Source organism: Hemitrygon akajei, chromosome 30 (genome assembly GCF_048418815.1).
Source record: "Hemitrygon akajei chromosome 30, sHemAka1.3, whole genome shotgun sequence".
Lineage (NCBI taxonomy): Eukaryota > Metazoa > Chordata > Chondrichthyes > Myliobatiformes > Dasyatidae > Hemitrygon > Hemitrygon akajei.
Genome location: NC_133153.1, coordinates 39,221,141 through 39,244,074, shown reverse-complemented (window position 1 = coordinate 39,244,074; position 22,934 = coordinate 39,221,141). Strand labels below are relative to the sequence as shown.

Below are 22,934 nucleotides of genomic sequence, written 5' to 3'. Positions count from 1 at the left end.
ACCTAGCAAATCTTCTTTGGGCTTGCTTATCCTTTCTCAAAGAGAAACCAAAACCGTACAGAGTACTTCAGAAGTGACCTCATCAACATCCTGTACAAGTCTAACAATACTAATTCCTCTGTAATAAAAAGTCCAATATGCAACCTAGTAGGCAGTAGTTTGGATGCTAACTCTTTGCAATTCATCCACAAGACAACAGATCATTCATTTGCTATGGTTTGCCTTTTGATTTTATAACCTCACATTTTGCCACAATATGCTCCACAAAGGCACATCACAAATCCAACCTCCCTCATGTAAACATATCAGTGGTGCCTAATAAATTTGGACATAATGAATGATTAAGCCTAAGGGGCTAAATGAACTACAAATGCTGCAGTGTTGGTTCTCAGTCACCTAATCAGCAACTACAACAGGTTACAGAAATACTAGCTGATAGGAACCGATACATATTTTCAGGGCGCAATGACTTAGCAAATGGATGACCACAAAGCTCTTACAAATTTTTGTTACAGCATAAATAATGCACAAACAGAAAGGGAAAATGCTCAAAAGTTTAAACAGACAAGACAAAACTAATTGCTTACTACTGTGACATAAAACAAAGCAAGGTAACAGCCATGAAATTATAAACTAGCATTGTGTTTTGTGCTACAGCCTAAGCACTAATGCAAGCAGTAAAGCCTCTATTGCATGCTTGAGACTTTTGTTGGTCACAATAACTAGAAAGCTCAGGGATAAGTTGTCAGTAAGGACTGTTAGCCAACGGAACAATATGAACTAGCACAAACTCGCAACCGGCTATTTTTACCCAACGACTATACTGATTATCCAGAGCGTGCACATCAAAGAGACGTACATGAACTCAACGGTCCGCACAGGAGTGGCATTACTGATCCACCTTAAAAAGAAATATGGCAACAGTTATAAAGGTCTGATGCAATACATCTTTCAGATGATGTATGGAAAAGTAAACACGTGTTGTATTGACTGATGTATGACCAAGCAGCACAAGTGAAATGTGCTCTATATTGGGAAAATTTAAAAATTCAAACCTGCATGTTGGGAAGGGGAAGCTTTGAGAAATGATTTTCATTTAGAAAAACTGTTAAAAAACAATTTTTAAGGTCAGTTGGAGTATTCTGAAATATGCATACTATAATAAACAACTTTATGAGAATAATTTACTTACAATATTCAGTCAAAAACCTCAGCCAAAGACAATTAATTTTTTTTTCTGCTACTATCCTGGCTAGTACTTAATCCTTCACTAACATTACATTGGTACCTCAGGCCTTGCCATTGTGAAAATTGACCATCATTACCAAGTCTGTCTTTCTTCCCACTCCCCCACCGCTCTTACCCCTGGCATTTAAGTGGATAATGTAAATAACCTCGATTCTCTCTTCCCCAACTTCAATGAGAAACAAGGTGCAGAAAATAATTCACTTCCAAAGGTATTCTGGAGAAGCAAGTCATAAACACTCATAACTTAAATCCAAGAAATAGAATCTCTTTGAACAGTATTAGGGAATGGAATGGCTCATTTCTTCATATTTTAAACATTAGGCATAAAGGTTTCAAATAGAAGAGTCACAGACTAAAGTTTAAAAAAATTATACAAGTTTGTGTTGCACCGCAGCGGAGAACAAGACACCAAGAGCAGAAATCATAGGTGACTTCCCCTTTTTTCCTGCTTCATGGTGGATTAGATTTTAACATTGTGCATCTCACCAAATGGTTTCATTGGATCAACCAAATGGACATGTTTAAGGTTGGCATCAGGCATGATGCCCGAAAAACTAAACAGAAATTACGTCACTGACAGTCAAAACACATACACACACAATACAACTAGAAAAATACATATTCAAAAAGGTCGCTCACAAATCAAACCGAACACAAGCAAAACACAGTACGTGAAGCACAATTTAAATAAACTCTTAAAACTATAATGTTGAATTTTCTGCTATAGCCACCCTGATTTCAAACAAATCCTAACTAAGCCACAAAGAATTTCAAAACATTAATAGGATATTTAAAGATAAATCTATAAAAGGTAAAAACTTGCAAATGATATGATTAAAGAATTGTTAAAGACTGGATTTGTTTTTCAAGAACAATTAAAACAAAGACAAGAAACATACATTTTTTCCCCAGTATAAAGTGTAACTATTTAAGTAATAACATTTCAAGATGCAAAGTCGGCAAGAATTCAGAAAAACATTAACTTCCACATTTTTTTATAAATATATCTGCAGTGGTATAATAATATATTTATTAAGTTCCTAGAACATTAATCTGCAGACAATTTCAAATTCCATAATGGCAACTGGCAAGTTAAAATTCAAGAATTAATCAATCTGAAAATAAGTTTTTACTAATGGCAATAAAAATCACACACTCACACAAAAATTACTTTAATAGGTTTCAGTAGGGACACTTACTGTCAGAAAAATGTATACAATATACATCTTGAAATTCTTTTTGTGCAAAGACAGATCCAATGTGCTAGTCGCATTTCATCAAACCAAAAAGCACATCATCAGTAGAAAACAACAAATTACTAACAAGAAATTAGAAATTGAATTGAAAGTAATGTGAACAGCAAATGAGACAACAATGAAAAAACTAAAATTTATATCCTCTACAAAGATAATCTGCAGCTCTAGCCAAGTCAATGTGATTGGTGCAATTCTAGAATGTAGAGGTTGCTGCTGCAGATGGACAGAAATAGCTCTGGGTTAAAATGATCTCACACTTACATTTCTGTACAGTATTGTAATACATTAACATCCCTCACTTTTTTGAAGTCTGCTATTTCAAGTTGCACGATGCAGGGAAACCAGATCATCCCTCATTCCTGTTGGTAGCACTTCTAAATCTAACATCAGGTCATATTTAATAAGCTAGAAATGCTAAACCAGCTACCCACCCCTGTAGTGCCTAGTTCCCAAAAGCACATTTAATTTCTTAGGAGAAGCAGCTGGGTTCTATAAAACATCCTTGTCATTATTAACCAGGCAAAAAAAAATCATTTTCTAAGTGTAGACAGTCAAAAGTAACAACAATAAAAGCATTAACAAAACCTACTTTGGTTTAATTGAGTCTGGTGGTATTTCTTCCAACAGATCATAAAGGTAGTTGTTGTAGATTTCGATATATGAAACAAACACACTGTACACGCTGTCCTCATCCACTCCCTCAGCCTTGCAATGTTCGGGCACTGTAATCATATCTGCAAATTCAGGATCCATTCTCTGCCTGTCAGAATAAAAATAATATTTAGTGCAACGATGAGTAAAGGCAACATAAAAGTTTTAAAAATATGCAAATATTATTTAATTAATTGTTATTTCAATAATGCATAAATCTCAATCAATATACTGTGGCGACCCACTTTCTGCGCAGGTGAACCGGCTCACAAATAGTCAGCGCGTGGGGAGAGACTTTGGTTATGCACCTCTGATGTTATTTCCGCCCAGAGAGGGCGGGCGCTAGGGATTAAATGCCAGCGCCGCGAAGTTTGAATAAACTAGTCTCGAAACGACTTACCGACTGCGTGTCGTTGTCTCTAGCTCTGTATGTAGTACATCGCTACAATACTATAAATATGAAGTTCAGCACTATTCCTTGTGTTCTAGATTTTCTCCAACTTGGTTTCCATATTTCCAAACTACCACATCATCCAAATGGGACGATGTTATTTAATTTTCCACCTGATTCTTTGGCGAGCTGTCTACATGATAGCAAGTGCAGTGGTGGTGAGACTAATCCAAGACCAATGCACTCAGTAGACAGAAATCAATACTTGCTATAATAATGCAAGAAACAAAGTGAGCAGTCCAAAAGTAGAAACTACGATAGCTTAATAAAAAATATACAATGAGCTGCACTTGAAAGAATTCAGTTTAAGCTATTACAATGCTAGAAAGATTAAATTATTTGCCTTTGCTCCCTACTGTAATTTAAAAGGAAAATATAAAGTGGAAGCAAGTTTCCTCTACACTTCCTCCCAAATCCCAATAAGTTAGTTGTCATCTAGTGTGCCGGCAAATGGTAGCATCTGGGGGGGAGGGGGGTGTTGTGGAGGAGGAGGGAGGGTTAGGGTAATGGGTTAATAGAATGTAGGAAGAACAGGATTAATATAGGATTAGTGTAAATGACTGGTTGATGGCTCGATCAGACTCAGTGGACCAATAAGCCTGTTTCATGCTGTATTGCTCCATGACATTACTCACCAAAAGTGTTGAACAGAGACTCAAGCATGGATTTTAAGTACCTGGATATCTTTGGAGTTGCAGATGGCTGGGCATCTCTTTTCTGACGTTCCAACAGAGCATCAACTTCATTCTGCACTTCCATTGCATTCTTATCATCCGGCTTGAAAACCTACACATTAGATAGACACATCATTCAAAATTGCAGTTAACTCAGCTTATTAAATCTGTACACACTGTCAAAGTTTTTGGACAGATCATAATTCATGAATGAACACTCAACCAGCTGTTTATCACTAAATGTAAGATTGAATAGCAGTTGATTTAACCAGCAGTTTTGTTACTCAGCACCGAGAGCCAGGACCCCGCTTTTGTTGGCATGCAATAGTGTTACACACAAGATGCTGAGGCCATGATTAAAGAAGTTTGCTGATGATTGCCTATCTGGTTGATAATATGAAAATAAGCAGGACAATACTAATAAGACAATTTGTAGACTGTAGAACCTATCAACAGACTGAGGAGGCGTACAAAATGGAATTCAAATCTGATAAATACAAGATAAAACGTTAAGATTAAACAAGGCAATGCACAATAAATGATAGGATAGCAATTCAGATAGAGAACAAAAGCTACATCCACAGATTTCTGAAGATAACTATTCAGATGTCATACTAACTTCTTTGCTTTAGCTGTGCAACACACTATAGAAAGAGATTAGAGATCATGTTAGACTTGTTTTAAAACAAATGTTAGACCAAAGGTATAATTGCACACAATTCTGATCAATTTACAGAAAGGGTGCATTAGCACTGAGAAAGGATGCAAATGACAATTACAATGATGCCAGGATCAGCATATTTTAGCCAAATCTTTCTTTGCCTCTGGCATAAATACCAAGAATCAGTTTGAAATACTGTATAAAATTGAGGGAACCTGATAAAGTAAATAGAAAGATCCTACAGCACTGCCCACTTTTAAATCCATAAATTGTATGCCTACCAGGCCAGTCCATGACACAATCATATTGCAACATGGTGTTCAGGGCAGGAGAAAATGTAAAATGAATCTCAGAAAAACGTTAGATCATTTATATGGGGGGAAAACTATAGACACAATGGGGGAAGGAAATCCATGCATTCTTTTGCACTTTAAAAGAACCAAAAGACAGAAATGATCTAATGACACTATTGTAATATTTATCACTCAAGTCAAAGCATTTTTGTAAACAAAGGAAACTTCACAGCAGTGAATTAAAACATAGCTTTTTTTATAAAATAAGCATTAACTTAATAAAATGTTAAATCTGTATACACACAAGGCCATTCAGTCCACATCTCATCTGATAAACCTGCTCTACATGGCGCATTCCTTTTCTCAGCATCTAATGTCTATTAACTGCAATAATGGATTCAAATTATTTACATTTGAAATTCAGCATAGAAAGTAATTTATTCTAACATGCTTTTAATTCACTTTTATTTTTGTAAAAATTCATTTGCATCAATCTGTTAAAATCCAAATGGGTATAGGTGACATATACCAGATGGCTTGCGGAAATCATATCCTAAACTAATGGCAATTGGTAGATGCATGTTTATGGTTCAGGCATTCCAATAGGAATCAATCAGTAGATACAGAATGCTGCATCAGGGTGCTGGCTTCCTGAACAGCGGAATTGGCACTTGCACCAAGCAACTAATATTTCAACACTGGGAAAGGCAGCTATTCAACAAACAACAAAAAGAAAATTAAGCAAAACAGATAATTAAACCAAATATAGGCATCTCACACCTCCCATCCCAAAGAAAGGTATCCATCTTATTAATATTGTTGTATACAAAGAGGAAGCAGTGCCACAGTTAGTAGAACTGGTGGCTCACAGTGCCAGAGTTGTGTTCATTCCTGACCTAGGGATCTGTCTGTATGAAATCTGTACTTTCTCCTCTCAACTACATGGGTTTCCTCCAATATCTCAAGGACTAGCTGGTTTCTAGGATAATTGGTTACTAGAAATTCCCCCTAGTGAGCAGATTAGTGGTATGGTCTAGGAAGAAATGATGAGAATGTGGAGAGAATAAAAGCAAAGTATTAGTTTAGAGGTAGTTAACAGTCAGTGTAACACTCAGCGGGGTGGAGATACATCTCTACCAAAGGAGACAAAGCTCTCCAACGCTCTGCTAGCCTGCAGTTCACCCTTGGGCAAGGTATAGCAACCACTTAGTCCCACGATCAGGATCATGTAAAGTCATGGGAGCAGGTGCTGGATGGTCATATGAGCAGCTGGTGCACATCACAGTCCTGGTTATGCAACCACCAATGCCAGGCAGACAATCTCTGAAGAGTATTGATAATGGCTGGGGTCATCAGACTTGCAAAAATCACTGTCCAGAAGGAGGCAACAGCAAACCACTTCTGTAGAAAAAAATTGCCAAGAGCAATCAAGGTCATGGATAAGACCATGGCTGCCCTTGTCATACAACACGACACATAATGATGATGGCAAGCTGAAGTGCCTATTTCTATGTTCTATACGACAACATTGCTGAACAATAATACTTACGTAACGCTTTGCCTGAAATGGCCCAATACTACAAAAGATCATGTCCAAGCACCTGGGCAGAAGACCGCCATCTCCAGGAGATCCAGTCATTGTATGTGTTTTACCACTTCCAGTAACACCATATGTAAACAGCAAACCTGATGGGCAATCAACACATAGCTCATTTACAGGAATATTCTTATGCTCTGACCCCCTCCCCCCATCCCATAACTATATTCGAAGGTACAGCTTTCTACTCTGGATATTATTGTTACAGTACAGCAAAATTATAAACAGCTTGAACCCAGATAACATTAACATATCTTCTTTCAACATCCAGTTTTAGATCGTCTGGTAAATTCCTCATATATTTTTGAACTTAAGCAGGTATGTTAATATTGGAATAAGTTTTAAAACATTTTTGAAAACAAACTGTGCAAATTTGCTTATATCAAGGAAATGATGGTATTGCTCCTGGAATTAGAACTGAAGCCACAATTTTTAGCATCTGACATACCATTTTTGCCATGAATCAGATCTTCTACTAGAGGTTGAGCAACAACATTGAATAGTTCTTTCTGAGTTGTAAAGGCACCAAACACTTCTTTAAAACAATACTGCATCTAAAAATGCAATCAGAGAATTCAAATTTAGATTGCTGAAATTGCCACAAACAAGTGATGATAGTATATGGCTCTAAATTTCAAGTTACCTCTTTAAATTCCCCATTTCGGTTGACTCTAATCCCATCAGGTGGATGAAGCTGAATTATCGTATTACTGATGACATCAACACAACATGCATTATCACTTGCAGTCAGTGGTCGAACACGGCAATACACCTGTCAGCCAACATGAATGCCAAGAATTATTTTATATCATTAAAGGTAAAGTTCTAATTTAATGTATTACACTATGAAACTGATGCACTAAATAGGATGATCAGGAGAAACAATTGGCTGAATTGTGAACTGTACAACATAAGCATTCAAAAATGCAGGTACAAGTTTAGAAAATAAAATATTCGCTATTCACTGCATGTCGGTGGGCCTGAAAAAGAATCAGTCATATTGTACAGGAGGCTGTTCTGACCAGAGGCATTACATTTCTTCAAAGTTCAACCAAGGTGAACCTACTTCATTCCTCTTCTGCAAAGTTTTTTTTCCCTTCAACTATTTATCCAACTTGCTTCTGATGGCTAGTACTGAATCTCAACTCTACAAAGCAGGGCATTCCAAGACTTACCACCTTTTGCCATTCACTTCTAAGTGGCCAACTGGCCATGAGAACAACTATTTTTCATTAATTATGCAAATTGTTTATGATTTTAAAATCTGTCTAATCACCCAAGATTTCTTCTGTACACTTGCCATAATACATATATAATGCAGAGAGCAGAAATGGACACAATATTCAAGAGTCTGCTGATCTAGCATACATATCTATTAGCACGTCCTTCTAGAATTTATACCCGAGAAAAACCAAGGCCCTTTTGTCCTGACTGCACCATGTACTTTTTCTCCCATATTCAGATTAGTGCAAGCACTAGTTGTCTGCAATTCATTATGGTATCACCTCATTTTTCTTTCCAAAGTTAAAGCACTTTCATTTTCATCTAGCGCAGGTCTGTCCAGCCATCAACCTGTCTTCTGTCAATTCAATCTTCTTCACCATTTTCAAATTTCAATTTTTATGATTATGCCCAGTATCCCCAATTGCAATTGTAACGTGGTCCTAACAAAATGTCTTTGGACACCAATATACACATCAGCTGGAGGCAACTTTATTCATTACAACAAAAACATGAAGAATTGAAAGGTGTAACAACTTAATCACAGTAGCTAGAATCATAAATGTTCTCTGATAGTAAGTAGATCAATAAATCTTGAAACAAAGGTTTTCCTGGAACTTACGCCAACTGGATCCTTGGGGCGGTTATTTGATGGTTTCTTGACTGGACGTCTAGGAGTCTGTAACCTCCTATATACATGAAAAGAAAAAACTAAATTAAATTTAGAATTCTATCAGGCAAGTGGCTACAAATTTTCACATTAAGACCTGTTGTAATTTGAATGCAAATTAGACCTAGAGTAAGAACATACTAAATCTTTCAAACAAAATGTATGTGAACACAAAATTAGCTGTCATGAACCTAAGTAAAATAACATCGTTGTAGCAATTACTAAAATGGAAGCATATTGATTAGGATTAATAATTTGATGACAAGTATACAAAAGCTCCTGTGTGTCAACATCTCTGAAGGTCTATCCTGGGCCTAACATATCGATGCAATTACAAAGAAGGCACAACAGCGGCTATATTTCACAAGACTTGGTACGTCACTGATGACACACTCAGAGCATTCTAACTGGTTGCATCTGGTATGGAGGGGATTGGTAAGTGCTGTAGAAAGTGGGAACTCAGCCAGCTCTATCATGGACATTAACCTCCCCAAAAGCAATGCCTCAAAAAGGCAGCATCTGACATTAAGAACCCCTATCAGCAGGACATGCCCATTTCTCATTGCCATCATTAAGGTGGTGGTACAGGAGCCTTAAGACACACACTGAACATTCCAGGGACAACTTCTTCCCTTCTGCCATCAGATTTCTGAATTGACAATATCTGTTAACACCTCCTCACTATTTTTTCTTCTTTTTGAACAACTTTTAATTTTTTAAACATATACTTATTGTAATTTAAAGGTTTTTCCCCATTATGTATTGCAATGGACCGCTGATGCAAAGCACATCTCACCAACAGTGAAACTAAACCTGCTTTTGAAGTTGTGGAACTTAAATCAAATAATTCTGGAACAGTGGAACCTTACTATTGCAAAAACCTATCTGACTCATTTTAAAAAGCTGCCTTCTTTACCCAGTGTGGCCAGGCTGTTCAACATTCAAAGGGATATGGTTGACTCTTAACTGTCCTCTGAAATATCCCTCAAGTTACTCAAAGGAATTATAAATGAGGAAGGTGACCAATACACACTTCCCAAAAACATATGGAAAGGCCGGGGGGGGGGGGGGGGGGGGGAGGGAGGGGGTGTGAGGGAGGGGAAAGAGGAGAGAGAGAAAAAAGACAGGAAAAGAAGATGGAGGCTTTTAACACCAATCTCTTGTGGCTGTGGTCAGGGAATACTGGATATTCCTGCCACTGGCTTGAAGGAGAACGGGTTAATTTTGAGACAGGATTCTTTGCCAGCATTGGTGCATTAATGGTGTACTTGGATCCCAAAATAAGTTAATGATGTACAGGACACATTAAAGAACATTACTCTGCCTACAGTTGTTTTTTTAATGAGCTTTGTGATAATTGCATTTATTACATACTCAATCCCAATTACTTTGATTTAAATGGATTTCTTGAGACATTCCTCAAATTTGGGAAAGGATGAGGAGGAATTATGGAATGACAGACTTTATTAGGCTGTTCAACATGAATTAGACAATCCATATCGGCACAAAGGCATACTCAGAAAGCCCCCACACGCAAAGGTGAGATAAAACATTACAACAATACAAGACTGCTTTTTACATTCTACTTGGTCTTGTTCTAAAATTCAACCTTTTTGGACAAATTTAAGAGTTTTATTGGAACAAATTATTGGAATACAACTTCCACATAATCCAATATTACTTTTACTATGTGATATTGAAGGGATAAAACCGATACCCAAATTGAATAAATATCAGAAAGAATTTATAAAAATTGCATTGGCAGTAGCCAAAAAGGCTATTGCAGTTACTTGGAAATCGGATACATATTTAAGTATAGATCGTTGGAAGAAAGAAATTTATGGCTGTATTCCACTTGAAAAAATTACTTATAATTTAAGAGATAAATATGAAACATTTTTGAAAATTTGGCGCCCTTATTTACAAAAGATAGAATTAAATATATAGGTGCTCCGAAGATGAAATAATTGGTTATTTGGGGAAATAAATAAATATATATACTAAAGTTATTACGAACTCCATGGAGCATGTGGGGATCTTCCAATATCCAGGCATTCTTTCTTTTTTTTTTCTTTCTTCTTTTTTTTCTATAGGGATGTTAGGGGGAGGGGTTGGGGGGGATGGGTAATATACATTTTTTTCCCCCATACACTTTTATTCTGTAATTACTTGAAAACACAATAAAAAAAGTTTAATAAAAAAACAATACAAGACTGTGTCGTCATGCTCAAGGACAAACGGTGCTGGAGAAGCACCCTTTGACAACTGACCACATAATGGTTTGCCCAACATTAAGGACAACATTGGGGTGATATGTTCTAATCAGTACAGCAGCAGCAATCGATCTTAAGAGAATCTGAGCAAATCCACAGTGATACAATCAGCAGCTAGATAATGTGCAACACCAATCTTCATTACAGCAAGATGATTTATATTGTGAAAAAGAAAATCTGCAGATGCTGGAAATCCAAGCAACACACACACACACACACAATGGAGGAACTCTGCAGGCCAGGCAGCATTTATGAAAAAGAGTAAACAAATGACGTTTCCAGCCAAGACTCTTCATCAAGACTGGAGAGAAAAGATGAGAAGTCAGTGTAAGAAGGTGGGGGAGGGGAGGAAGAGGTACAAGTAGAAGGTGATTGGTGAAACCGGAAGTGTGGGGAGTGGGGAGAGAGGTAAAATTAAAAGCTAAGAAGTTGATTAGTGAAAGAAAGGGTTGGAAAAGGGGGAATTTAATAGAAGAGGACAGAAGGCCACAGAAGAAAGGGAAGTGGGAGGAGCACAAAGGGAGGTGATGGGCAGGTAAGAAGGTAAGATGAGAGATGGCAATGGTGAGAGGTGGATTACCTAAAGGGCGAGAAACTGATGTTCATTCCATCAGGCTGGAGGCTATCCAGAGGGAATATAAGGTGAGTGTGGCCTCATCGTGGCAGTAGAGGCCATGGACTGACAAGTCGGAATGGGAATGGGAAGTGAAATTAAAACGGGTGGCCACCGCAAAATCCCGCTTCTTCTAGTGGACAGAGCGTAGATGCTTGGCAAAGGGTCTCCCAATCTACTCTGATATACAGGAGCTGCCCTGAACCTCATCTCTTCCATTTCATGCATGCCTGTGCTTGCTCCATCCTCCCACCACCCCACTAGTGATAGATAGGGTTCCTCTTGTCCTCACCTACCACCCATCAAGCTCTGCGTCCAACACAAACTCTCCGTAACTTCTGCCATCTTTAACGGGATCCCTCCATGAAGCACAACTTTCCACTGTGAGCGTGCATACAGACTCATTCTGTTTTCTGTAGGGGTCACTCCCTATGTGACTCCCTTGTCCATTCATCTCTCCCCACTGATCTCCCTCCTGGCACTTATTGTTGCAAGTGGAACAAGTGCTACAATACACCTGCCCCTACACCACCTCCCTCACTACCATTCAGGGCCCCAAACAGTCCTTCCAGGTGAGGTAACACTTCACCTGTGAGTTTGTTAGGGTCATATAACGACTACAAGGGAATGTAACTACATACTTTCACGTTTCCCTACAACAGTGGTTCCCAACCTTTTCTATGCCCCACACCCCTAGGAAATGTTTGATTAATGTTCGCACCCCCTACAAAAGTAATATCACATTTGAAGATGAAGTCTAATTTCTAATTTTTGAACCACAAATTGAACCACATACAATACTGCAGGTGAACAAATTGAACTTTAAAAAATAAGCTTTTAACTCAGTGCATAAAATGCAAATATAAACTGAGCAATTTGATTCTAATTTATTCAGAAAAAATTGTAAACAGTAAAATCAATCCCAATTGTGAACATAAAATTCAATGACTTCTTTGCTCCTGCTTCTCATTCATAATTTTGTCAAAACGTGGAACTTTCTTGCTGACTGCGATCCGCAGGTCTGCCTGTGGATTCAGGCAATTCCTAGATTTTGTCTTGATTGACCAAAGAGAACTGAATCCAGATTCACACAAGTATGTTGTTGCAAATGGAATGAGGACACGGAGTGCTTTTCCACCAAGCCTTGGGAACATATCCAGTGCTGCACACCAAACTTCCTCCAAAGTCTTGCTTTCAAATTGCATTTCAAGAGCTCGATTTGTCCGCAAATCAATAAGATCTTCCTTCAGCTCTTCAACATCTGACATTTTCTCCAAAATGTAGGAATATGGATTCATGATCCATTCTTCTGAAATCTTCAGGTCTCCAGCAGCAAAAAATCCATCAAACGATTCTGACAGCATTTCCAAATGAGCCACAATTTCTTCATGCACAGTAGGAGTTATGGTTCCAGCATCATCAACCATCTCTTCTAGTGAAGGAAAATTTAAGAGACTGCCTCTTTCCATCCTTCGACACCAAAGACATAACTTTTCTTTGAAGGCATTCAACTTTTCACAAGCCTTCAATATGTTTATCCCTTTTCCTTGAAGAGAAACACTCAGGTCATTCATACGAGTGAAAATGTCAGCTAAGTAAGCCAGCATTTGGATGAATTCCTGTGATTCCATTGCCCCAACCAGATCACATTCACGCTCCTCCAGAAAAACTTTGATTTGTTCCCGCATTTCAAAGAAGCAGGTTAAAGCTTGTCCTCGTGACAACCAACGGACTTCTGAATGCTCACTTCCCAGATCCTCACAAAATGATTTGAAGATGCGATGGTTCAAAGCATGCCCCCTGATCCAGTTGATGATCTTCACACAAGTATCAAGGACTTTCTTCAAATTTGGAGGCAATGTTTTTGATGCCAAAGCATGCCAATGAAGAAAACAATGGGTAACTTGCAAGTCTGGAACCTCCTTTTTCATCAATGCAGAAAAGCCAGATTTATTTCCAAGCATTGCAGGTGCCCCATCAGTACACACAGAACCAATGTCTTTGATATCTAAATCATGTTTGGCAAAGAAGTCTTTCACCAGCTGCATCACATTCTTTGCAGTTGTGTTTGTTTTCAGATCTTTACAAAACAGGAAATCTTCCCTCACAGCACCATCATTGACATACCTCACTAATGTGATGAGTTGACTACAACTGGAGACATCAGTTGACTCATCCAACTGAACAGAGATTTCAAGAGGGCTAGCTCTGACATCTGAGATGACTTGGTCCAAGATATCTTCACTCAAATCACTGATTCGGTTATGAATGACATTATTTGATAGGTGCACCTGTTCAAATTCTTTTCTTGCTTCTTTGCCCAGGATAATTGTTGCCTATTCCAGTGCACATGGCTTGATGAGATCTTCCACAATTGTATGGGGCTTCTTGGATTTGGCCACTTTATATGCCACTTGGTATGAAGCAAGAAGTAGTGGTTTCTCAACAGAAACAAAACCTAATTTTGGAAGGGTTCCTTGTGAATCAAAACGAGCTATTTTGATTTTCAATGGCCCAACATCATGTCCTTCAACATCAGCTCCACCATTCTTGTGCTTGAAGTGCTTTTGAAGCTTGGATGGCTTCAGGTTTGAGTTGGAAAACACAACGCTACAAAAAATGCACTGGGTTTTTGCAAGCCATCATTTCCTGTTGTGCAAGTGAAACCAAAGCACACATAGTCATCATTCCATTTCCTTCTTTTTGACATGATGAAGAGTTAAGGGTAAAGAGAGAAATATGAGCTAATATGTGAAAATCTATCTGACTAAGTCAGGGATGACCGCTTTACTCAACCAGACATGGCTATAGCAAAGTATCGTGAGAAATACGCTTTTGAATATTATATTATGATATTATCTGCGGTTATGCCAAGATAAATCGTCAGGTGTTAATGCTATGGGGACGCGACGTGACTTTTTAGGCTACTCTCTACTGAATTTACACACCTATTTCCAATAATAACCGGAGATATGAACTCCCATCACGATTCAAAGTCCTCAGTGTTAACCATGATACCTCCTCAACTAGCATAATTCAAAATTATCAATGATTTAAGAAAAAAACCTTTTACAAGGGAAAAAAACCTTTGAAATTCAAAAACTTCTTTAATGCATTGAGACAAATACGAATGAATGACTTCAGCTGCTTTTTATCAAAATGTGGCTTTTTAAAATTTTATAATTGAATAATTTACCTACTGTCTGCAGGTTTGGTTTTAATGCGAAGTCGTTGCTCGATGGTTGATTCGGAATGTATTAACATTTTGGCATTATGAGATGATTTTTAACTCTGAGATGTAACCTAGCTAAAATTGATGAGACTCCTCAACTCTGAGGTGTAACTCCCAGGTAACACTGATGAGACTCTTTAACTCTGAGGTGTAACTCCCAGGTAACACTGATGAGACTCCTCAACGCTGAGGTGTAACTCCCAGGTAACACTGATGAGACTCCTCAACTCTGAGGTGTAACTCCCAGGCAACATTGATGAGACTCCTCAACTCTGAGGTGTAACTCCCAGGTAACACTGATGAGACTCCTCAACGCTGAGATGTAACTCCCAGGTAACACTGATGAGACTCCTCAACTCTGAGGTGTAACTCCCGGGTAACACTGATGAGACTCCTCAACTCTGAGGTGTAACTCCCAGGTAACACTGATGAGACTCCTCAACTCTGAGGTGTAACTCCCAGGTAACACTGATGAGAATCCTCAATGCTGATTCGGGCAGTGGGAGACTGGAGTGTGCTTGGGACAAACGTTACTACCGCTTCTCAAGGCACACTGGCAGCTGGCTGAGTGATGATTCGTGACTCGTCACTCAAGGACACAAGCCACTCTTTGTCGCACCCCCTGAAATTCCATCTCGCACCCCAGGTTGGGAACCCCTGAACTAAACTCAGCAGTCAGGCAGCATCTATGGAAAAGAGTAAACAGTCAATGTTGCCAGCCGAGAGCTTTCATCAAGACTGGAAAGGAAGGGAGAGACGCCAGAATAAAAAGGTGGAGGACAGTAGGATAGTTAGGTGACAGATGAAGTCACGTGGGTGAAAGGTAAGGGGGTTTATAGGCAGGTGAGAAAAGGTAAGAGGCCAGAGTGAGGAATAGAGGGGGGGGGGGGGGAGGAGAAGAAAGAGAGGGAATTTTTTTTTAAAAACTAGAAAGGGAAATTTATATTCATGCCATTAAATTGGAGGCTACCCAGATGGAATACAAGGTGATGCTCCGCAACCCTGAGGGTGGCCTCATCATGGTACAAGAGGAGGTCATGAACCAACGTGTCAGAATGGAAATGGGAATTGGAATTAAAGATAGGGTATCACTATTTGAAACCAGTTAAAAAAGTATTTGTTTTCAATAAACTGATAAAGCCCTCCTGTGCCATCGCCCCTAAGGCATTATCCACCTCTTATCACACCATTATCCAGAATGGCACACAAAGGACAGTGGATTGTTGGAACTTCCACCCTTTGTTGATTACATTTAAATCCAAGATCAGTATTTTTGTGGATTTTGAGGGAATTGGGAACTATAAGGATGGCACAGACTTTTACTAGGAATTTAAAGATCAAAGTATATTTATTATCAAAGTATGTATCACTGTACAAGTCTGTGATTAGCCTTCCTGTAACAGCCACAAAACAAAGAAACACTATGGAACCCATTCAAAAAACATTTCGATATTTCAAATAATATTTCATCTGCAAATTTAATTAACCAAAACAATCATGGTTTAAATAGTTAGTGACTGGATTAAGCAGTTAACTAAAACTAACAAGTTATCCAAAGTGATTATCTTTTAAAAGTTTGCGACCACTGGTTTAACCAAAACCAGCACAAGTTATCTCAAGCAATCAGAATAAAAGGTTAGCGAGCACCTGCTTAAACAATTAACTACATTAAAATTAATTTTTAAGAATAGCAATCTTAACATTTTTAACCACTGATAATTGATAGTTAACTTTTTAAAACCAGCAGAGACTCTCGATAAAGGAGCCCTAATGGTTGAAGAAGTTAACTTTATGGACCGATGGTCAAGGGCGGCAATGCTGACCACAAGGTGATCCGGCCGGCCAGCCAGCCACTGACTACTTTAACCAGCTAACTTTGCCCCGGGGTCGGGGACTACACAAGGGGGTGATGACAGGCCCAGGATCCCCGAGAGGACTCGGTACTCACGCCGCCTTCATGCCGCCGTCGCCGCTCGCTCTCCGCCGCCCCGCACCGCGCGCCGCCCGCTAACCGCCACCATTTCAAATCCCGCGCCTCTCATTGGTTCTACGTCAGCTGTCCCCACTCTATTGGTCCAACTATTCAGCCCGCCTTTCCTAGTGCGATTGGGGATTTTGATGCCAGTCATTAAGATTGTTCTCTGATTGGTTAATTTTCCCTTCTTACTGTGAGTGGTTTTCTTTAAACCAATGGGCGATAGACTTTTTCATTCCATTCTTTAATAGGATAAACTGATGTCATTGAAGTATTATTGGTTCAACCTTCAGTATTCCTTATTCCATATTTTAATAGGAAGAGCTGTTGTCGATCAAATCTTCATTTCACTGTTATTGGCTTAACCTTCCGTATTATAGAAACATAGAAAATAGGAGCAGGAGTAGGCCATTCGGCCCTTCGAGCCTGCACCGCCATTCAGTATGATCATGGCTGATCATCCAACTCAGAATCCTGTACCTGCTTTCTCTCCATACCCCCTGATCCCTTTAGCCACAAGGGCCATATCTAACTTCCTCTTAAATATAGCCAATGAACCGGCCTCAACTGTTTCCTGTGGCAGAGAATTCCACAGATTCACCACTCTCTGTGTGAAGAAGTTTTCCCTCATCTCGGTCCTAAAAGGCTTCCCCTTTATCCTTAAACTGTGACCCCTCGTTCTGGACCTCCCCAACATCGGAAACAATCTTCCTGCATCTAGCCTGTCCAATCCCTTTAGAATTTTATACATTTCAATAAGATCTCACCCCCCTCAGTCTTCTAAATTCCAGCGAGTATAAGCCTAGTCGGTCCAGTCGAATATATATCCTATATCCTAGTCGAATAGTTATTCCCTAGTCTATATTTTAATAGGAAGTAATGCTGTCGATCAAAGCCTTTCTTCATTATGATTAGTTAAAATTCCGTCAATCAGAGCGCACTGTGTCTCGATTGGTCAGCCTCATCACCATTGCCAACTTTTACCCAGCCTCTTTTATTATGTTTATTTAGTCTCTGCCAATCAAACTAAATGTGTCGATTGATTGGATTGAATACCCTGTCAATCAATTGGTTTGCTTTTTTAAAAAAAATTACAGAAGCTGGAAATCTGAAATAAAAATATAAAACACTGGAAGCTTTCAGCTTGACAGCAAATCAGAGAAATGCAATGCCTTTCCTACTGCAACATAGACCAGCAGAGCATAGGAACAAGCCCTTTGACCCATAATGTTGTACTGAATTAATTAAATGTTAGTTATCAAATGCCTAATTAAACTAATCCTTTCACCTACACAAGGTCCATATTCTTGTGTACCCTGTACAATCATGCGTCTATATAAGAACTCCTTATATGCCCCTATCATGTCTGCCACTTTCAAAGCAGCTGCGCAGGTTGACTCTGTGGTTAATAAGGCGTACGGTGTATTGGCCTTCATCAATCGTGGAATTGAATTTAGGAGCTGAGAGGTAATATTACAGCTTTATAGGACCCTGGTCAGACCCCACTTGGAGTACTGTGCTCAGTTCTGGTCGCCTCACTACAGGAAGGACGTGGAAACCATAGAAAGGGTGCAGAGGAGATTTACAAGGATGTTGCCTGGATTGGGGAGCATGCCTTATGAGAATAGGTTGAGTGAACTCGGCCTTTTCTCCTTGGACCAATGAAGGATGAGAGGTGACCTGATAGAGGTGTATAAGATGATGAGAGGCATTGATTGTGTGGATAGTCAGAGGCTTTTTCCCAGGGCTGAAATGGTTGCCACAAGAAGACACAGGTTTAAGGTGCTGGGGAGTAGGTACAGAGGAGATGTCAGGGGTAAGTTTTTTATACAGAGAGTGGTGAGTGCGTTGAATGGGCTGCCAGTGTCAGTGGTGGAGGCAGATAAGATACATGGAAGATACCTATCCTACCTTTTGGATAGATACATGGAACTTAGTAAAATAGAGGGCTATGGGTAAGCCTAGTAATTTCTGAGGTAGGGACATGTTCGGCACAACTTTGTGGGCCGAAGAGCCTGTACTGTGCTGTAGGTTTTCTGTGTTTCTATGTTTCTTAAACCTCTTCTGCACCCTCTCTGAAGCCTCCACATCCAAAACTCCAGATGCAGCCTAATAGGGTTTCCTAAATCTGCAACCTTACTTCCTGCTCTTGAACTCAATTCTTTAACTTGCTAGAAAGGTGAGCATGTCATCTGCCTTTACTACCACCTCACTTGATAGTGTGGTAACCTGAGCTATGGACTTGGACCCCAAGATCTCTCTGTTCATCAACACTGCTAATAAGAGTCTTCCCATTAGCAGTATACCGCAGGTGTTCCCAACCGTTTTTATGCCATGGCCCAATACCATTAAACGAAGGGTCTGTGGATCCCAGGCTGGGAAACCGTAGTTTATTAACAAGAGAAAATCTGCAGATGCTGGAAATCCGAGCAACACACAAAAATGCTGGAGGAACTCAGCAGGCCAGGCAGCATCCATGGAAAAGAGTAAACAGATGGCATTTCGGGCCGAGACCCTTCGGCAGGACTAGTTTGCTGTCTCTCTACATTTTATTCCCCAAAGTGCAACACAGCACACTTAACCGGGTTAAACTCCTCCTGCTACTTCTCTCTATAGATCTACAAATGTTTAGTATATTTTATTTTATATTTTATCATTCACTTTTTACTTGCACAATTTGCCTTCTTTTCCACATTGGTTGCTTGTTAGCTTTGAGGTTTTTAATTTAACCTATTTCATTTCTTTGTTCTACTGTCAATGCCTGCAAGAAAATGAATCTCAGGATAGGATATGTTGACGTATATAGTACAGATTCCAATAATAAACTTACTTTGAACTTTGAAACAAAGCTGATCTTTTTTATCATTTGAGGGTGATGAAAAATATGTGAGCAATGACTGGGGGGATCACCATGATCATGGAGAATGGCCAACCCCTGTATCTCTTTTCTTATCATTCTAAGTTATTTGATGTCTTTATTTAATTTAATCCTAATTTAAAATTGATGACTCCTAGCCCTCAATATAGTTTATGTTTTCCATTCAATGGTTTAATCGTCATTATCATTAATAAAGATATGCCTAATTAATTCCCTGGTCTGTATTTATCTCTGCAACATTTGCATAATTACCGAAATTTGATTTGAGTTTCTATTGCTCCCACTTTCATTCCAGTGAAGTTAGCACCGCAATTTCATTCATTTCTAAATTACCCATTTGCCCTTGACTGCTGCTCTGGGTCTTGGCTCACTGCTGTCCTCAAGTGGGCAACGGTGGTACAGCAGCTCCATTGAGAAAATCAGAGAGACACTTGCGCTCTCCACATGCCATGGGAACAAGCTGGCAGCGATTTGAAAATGCAAATAACAACATGATCACAATCAGACAAGAGCTGGAAAAAAGTTGTCTCCTTGTGTGCTCTTCGCCATTTGTTAAAAAATACTGCAGATACTGGAAAGCTGAAATAAAAGCAGGGAATGCTTAACGTTTAAAGTTATGGAGATACAGAAAAATGCCCTACAGCGCAAACATGTCCATGCTGACCAAGACATATTTTCAAGACAATTCCATTTCCTAACACTTGGCCTTTGTCCATCTAAGCCCCTGTCATCTATATACCAAGTTTATCAAAGTAGGTATTATCCTGAGATTAATTTTCTTGCAGGGATTTACCTGAAAATAATGAAATACAAGAGTTTAAGAAAAACTACACATAAACAGTGGGTGGCGGGGTGGAGATACATCTCTACCAAAGGAGGTGTAAGGCGCTTCCTCCCTCTGCTAGCCTGCGGGTCACCCCGGGGAAGGTGTAGCACCTGCTTTGCCCCCGATCAGGGTCATGTGAAGCCATGGGAGCAGGTGGTGAACATCACAAGTCCTGGTGATGGTCGTACGAGCTGCTGGTGCATATCACAAGTCCTGGTTGTGCGACCACTGACGCCAGGCAGACAATCTCCAGAGAATATTGATAATGGCTGGGTCACCCGTCTTGTAAAGACTCTGCCCAGAAGAAGGCAATGGCAAACCACTTCTGTAGAAAAATTTGCCAAGAACAATTATGGTCACGGACAGAACAAGCTCATCCACATCATACAACATGGCACATAATGATGATGTCACACAACACAGCACATAATGATGATGTCACACGACACAGCACATAATGATGATGTCACACGACACAGCACATAATGATGATGATGCATGAATAAGGACTGACAATCAATCAAAGTGCAGAAGAGGATGAACTGTGCAAATAAAAAAATACAAAGGACTCGAGTTGTAAATTGCGGTTGAAAGTGAGTCCATTGGTTGTAGAATCAGTTCAGTTTTGTGGTGAGTAAGCTCTTGTTCAGGAGTCTGAAACACTACCAGAAGTCTGAACTGAAAGCAGAGAATGCTGGGAACATTCAGCAGGTCAGGCAGCATCTGGAAAGGAGAAAATTCCAGGGCTGGGTCACTTCATCATAGAGTAGAGAGCACTCCAGCACAGAAAGAGGACTTCTGGTACATCTAGTCCGTGCCAAGTTATCATTCACCTGCAAGGAGTGTCTATACTTCATCCCCTGTGGGTTTTCTCTGGGAGCTCCGGTTTCCTCCCACAGTCGAAAGGCGTACTGATTAGCAGGTTAATTGGTCATTGTAAATTGTCCCAATGATTGAGCTAAGGTTAGATCTAAGGTTGCTGGGCTGAGTGACTCAAACAGCCTATTCCGTGCAGTATCTTTATAAATAAGTAAATAAACAACAAAGGTATATATAGATGAGCTGCCGTCTCAGATATTCTGCAAACCAGGCAGCATCCTTGGAGAGGGCATTTCAGCTCAGCTACTCCGTATCCAGCTTTGGAGAGAGATTAGCTTTAGTTGTCACATGCACACTGTAACATCGAAACGGACAGTGAAATGCATTGTTTGCGTCGACGACTGAACCAGTCCGCGGATGCACTGGGGGGGCAGCCCGCGAGTGTCTCCACGCTTCTGGCACCAACGCAACGCACCCGCAACTTACTTACCCTAAGCTGTATGTCTTTGGAATGTGGGTGGAAACCGGAAGGCCCGGAGGAAAGTCACACAGTCACAGGGATAATGAGCAAACTCTTTGCAGACAGCGGTGGGAACTGAAACCCAGCGGGTGACCGCTGGTGCTGCAAAGCGTTGTGCCAACCGGTACGCTGCCATGGTGCCCCGAGACTACTCATCAAGCAAGCTCAGTGCAATGACTCTCGTCAGCTCCCCGATCGATCCACTTGGAACTCAGGATGAGAAAGGAAACTACCTTAAGACGGTACACTTATGGTGTAGCTTTCATGCCGTACCGCAAAATGTTGGAGTAACTCCACTTTAGGACAAATACCCAGATTTGATTAGACCATGCCACGTCCTACGGTTGACCCCCACAAAGACGTGATTCAAGATTGTTCAATGTCATTTCTTGTACACAAGTGTAAAGGAGAATGATATCATTGTTAATCTGGATCTGATACAGCATAAAAAAACCCACAAAAGATGAAGAATACAATAATAATAATAATAAAACACAATAAGTATAAATACAGAGATTGCTTATACACGTAGAGTGATTGTATTTCCGTAAAGTGATGCTAGGCTGTACATAAGGTGAGTGATGGGAAATAATAAAGTAGTGGTGGAGCCTTACAGCTTAGGGAAAGTTCTGCAACTGCTTTTGAGTCTGGTGGTGCTGGCATGGATGCTATGTAGCCTCCACCCTGATGGGGGTGGGACAAACAGACGATGAGTAGAGTGGGTGGGATGTTACTGGTCCTTTGCCAGCACCTTTCTGCATACATGTCCTTGATTGCGGGTCGGCTGGTTCCAGTGCTGGGTTGGGCAGTTTTGACTACCTGTAGTGGAGCCTTCCTGCCTGCTGCAGTGCAGTTTCCCCACCATGCAGTGATACAGCATGTTAGGGTGATGTTGCTAGGAAATGGGGGTGTGATTGCTATTGGAAGTGCCCCTTCAACTAGCCAGGAGGCTTCAGTAGAAAACTAGTGAGGCCTCACTTGGGAGTATTGTGAGCAGCTTTGGGCCCTTTATCTTAGGAAGGATGCGCTGAAACTGGAGAGGGTTCAAAGGAGGTTCACAGAAATGATTCCAGGAT

The 22,934-nt window shown here is 39.9% G+C and overlaps 1 protein-coding gene across 5 annotated transcripts in view; it reads right to left on the bottom strand.

The window, feature by feature from the left end:
• kif23 (kinesin family member 23) overlaps window positions 1-16,872 on the bottom strand; it is a 38,375-nt gene extending 21,503 nt beyond the window's left edge. For 3 of the 5 annotated variants that reach the window (XM_073032642.1, XM_073032644.1, XM_073032646.1), the window contains exons 1-8: window positions 16,789-16,872; window positions 8,675-8,741; window positions 7,475-7,603; window positions 7,280-7,385; window positions 6,784-6,920; window positions 4,283-4,392; window positions 3,094-3,264; window positions 860-901 (exon numbers count right to left, since the gene is read on the bottom strand). In XM_073032642.1, the coding sequence (XP_072888743.1) occupies window positions 860-901; window positions 3,094-3,264; window positions 4,283-4,392; window positions 6,784-6,920; window positions 7,280-7,385; window positions 7,475-7,603; window positions 8,675-8,741; window positions 16,789-16,799 (773 nt within the window). In that variant the 5' untranslated portion in view covers window positions 16,800-16,872. The remainder of the gene's footprint in view (window positions 1-859; window positions 902-3,093; window positions 3,265-4,282; window positions 4,393-6,783; window positions 6,921-7,279; window positions 7,386-7,474; window positions 7,604-8,674; window positions 8,742-16,788) is intronic. The other 2 variants (XM_073032643.1, XM_073032645.1) reach the window with 1 other exon arrangement.
• Between the last annotated feature and the right edge of the window lie 6,062 nt (window positions 16,873-22,934).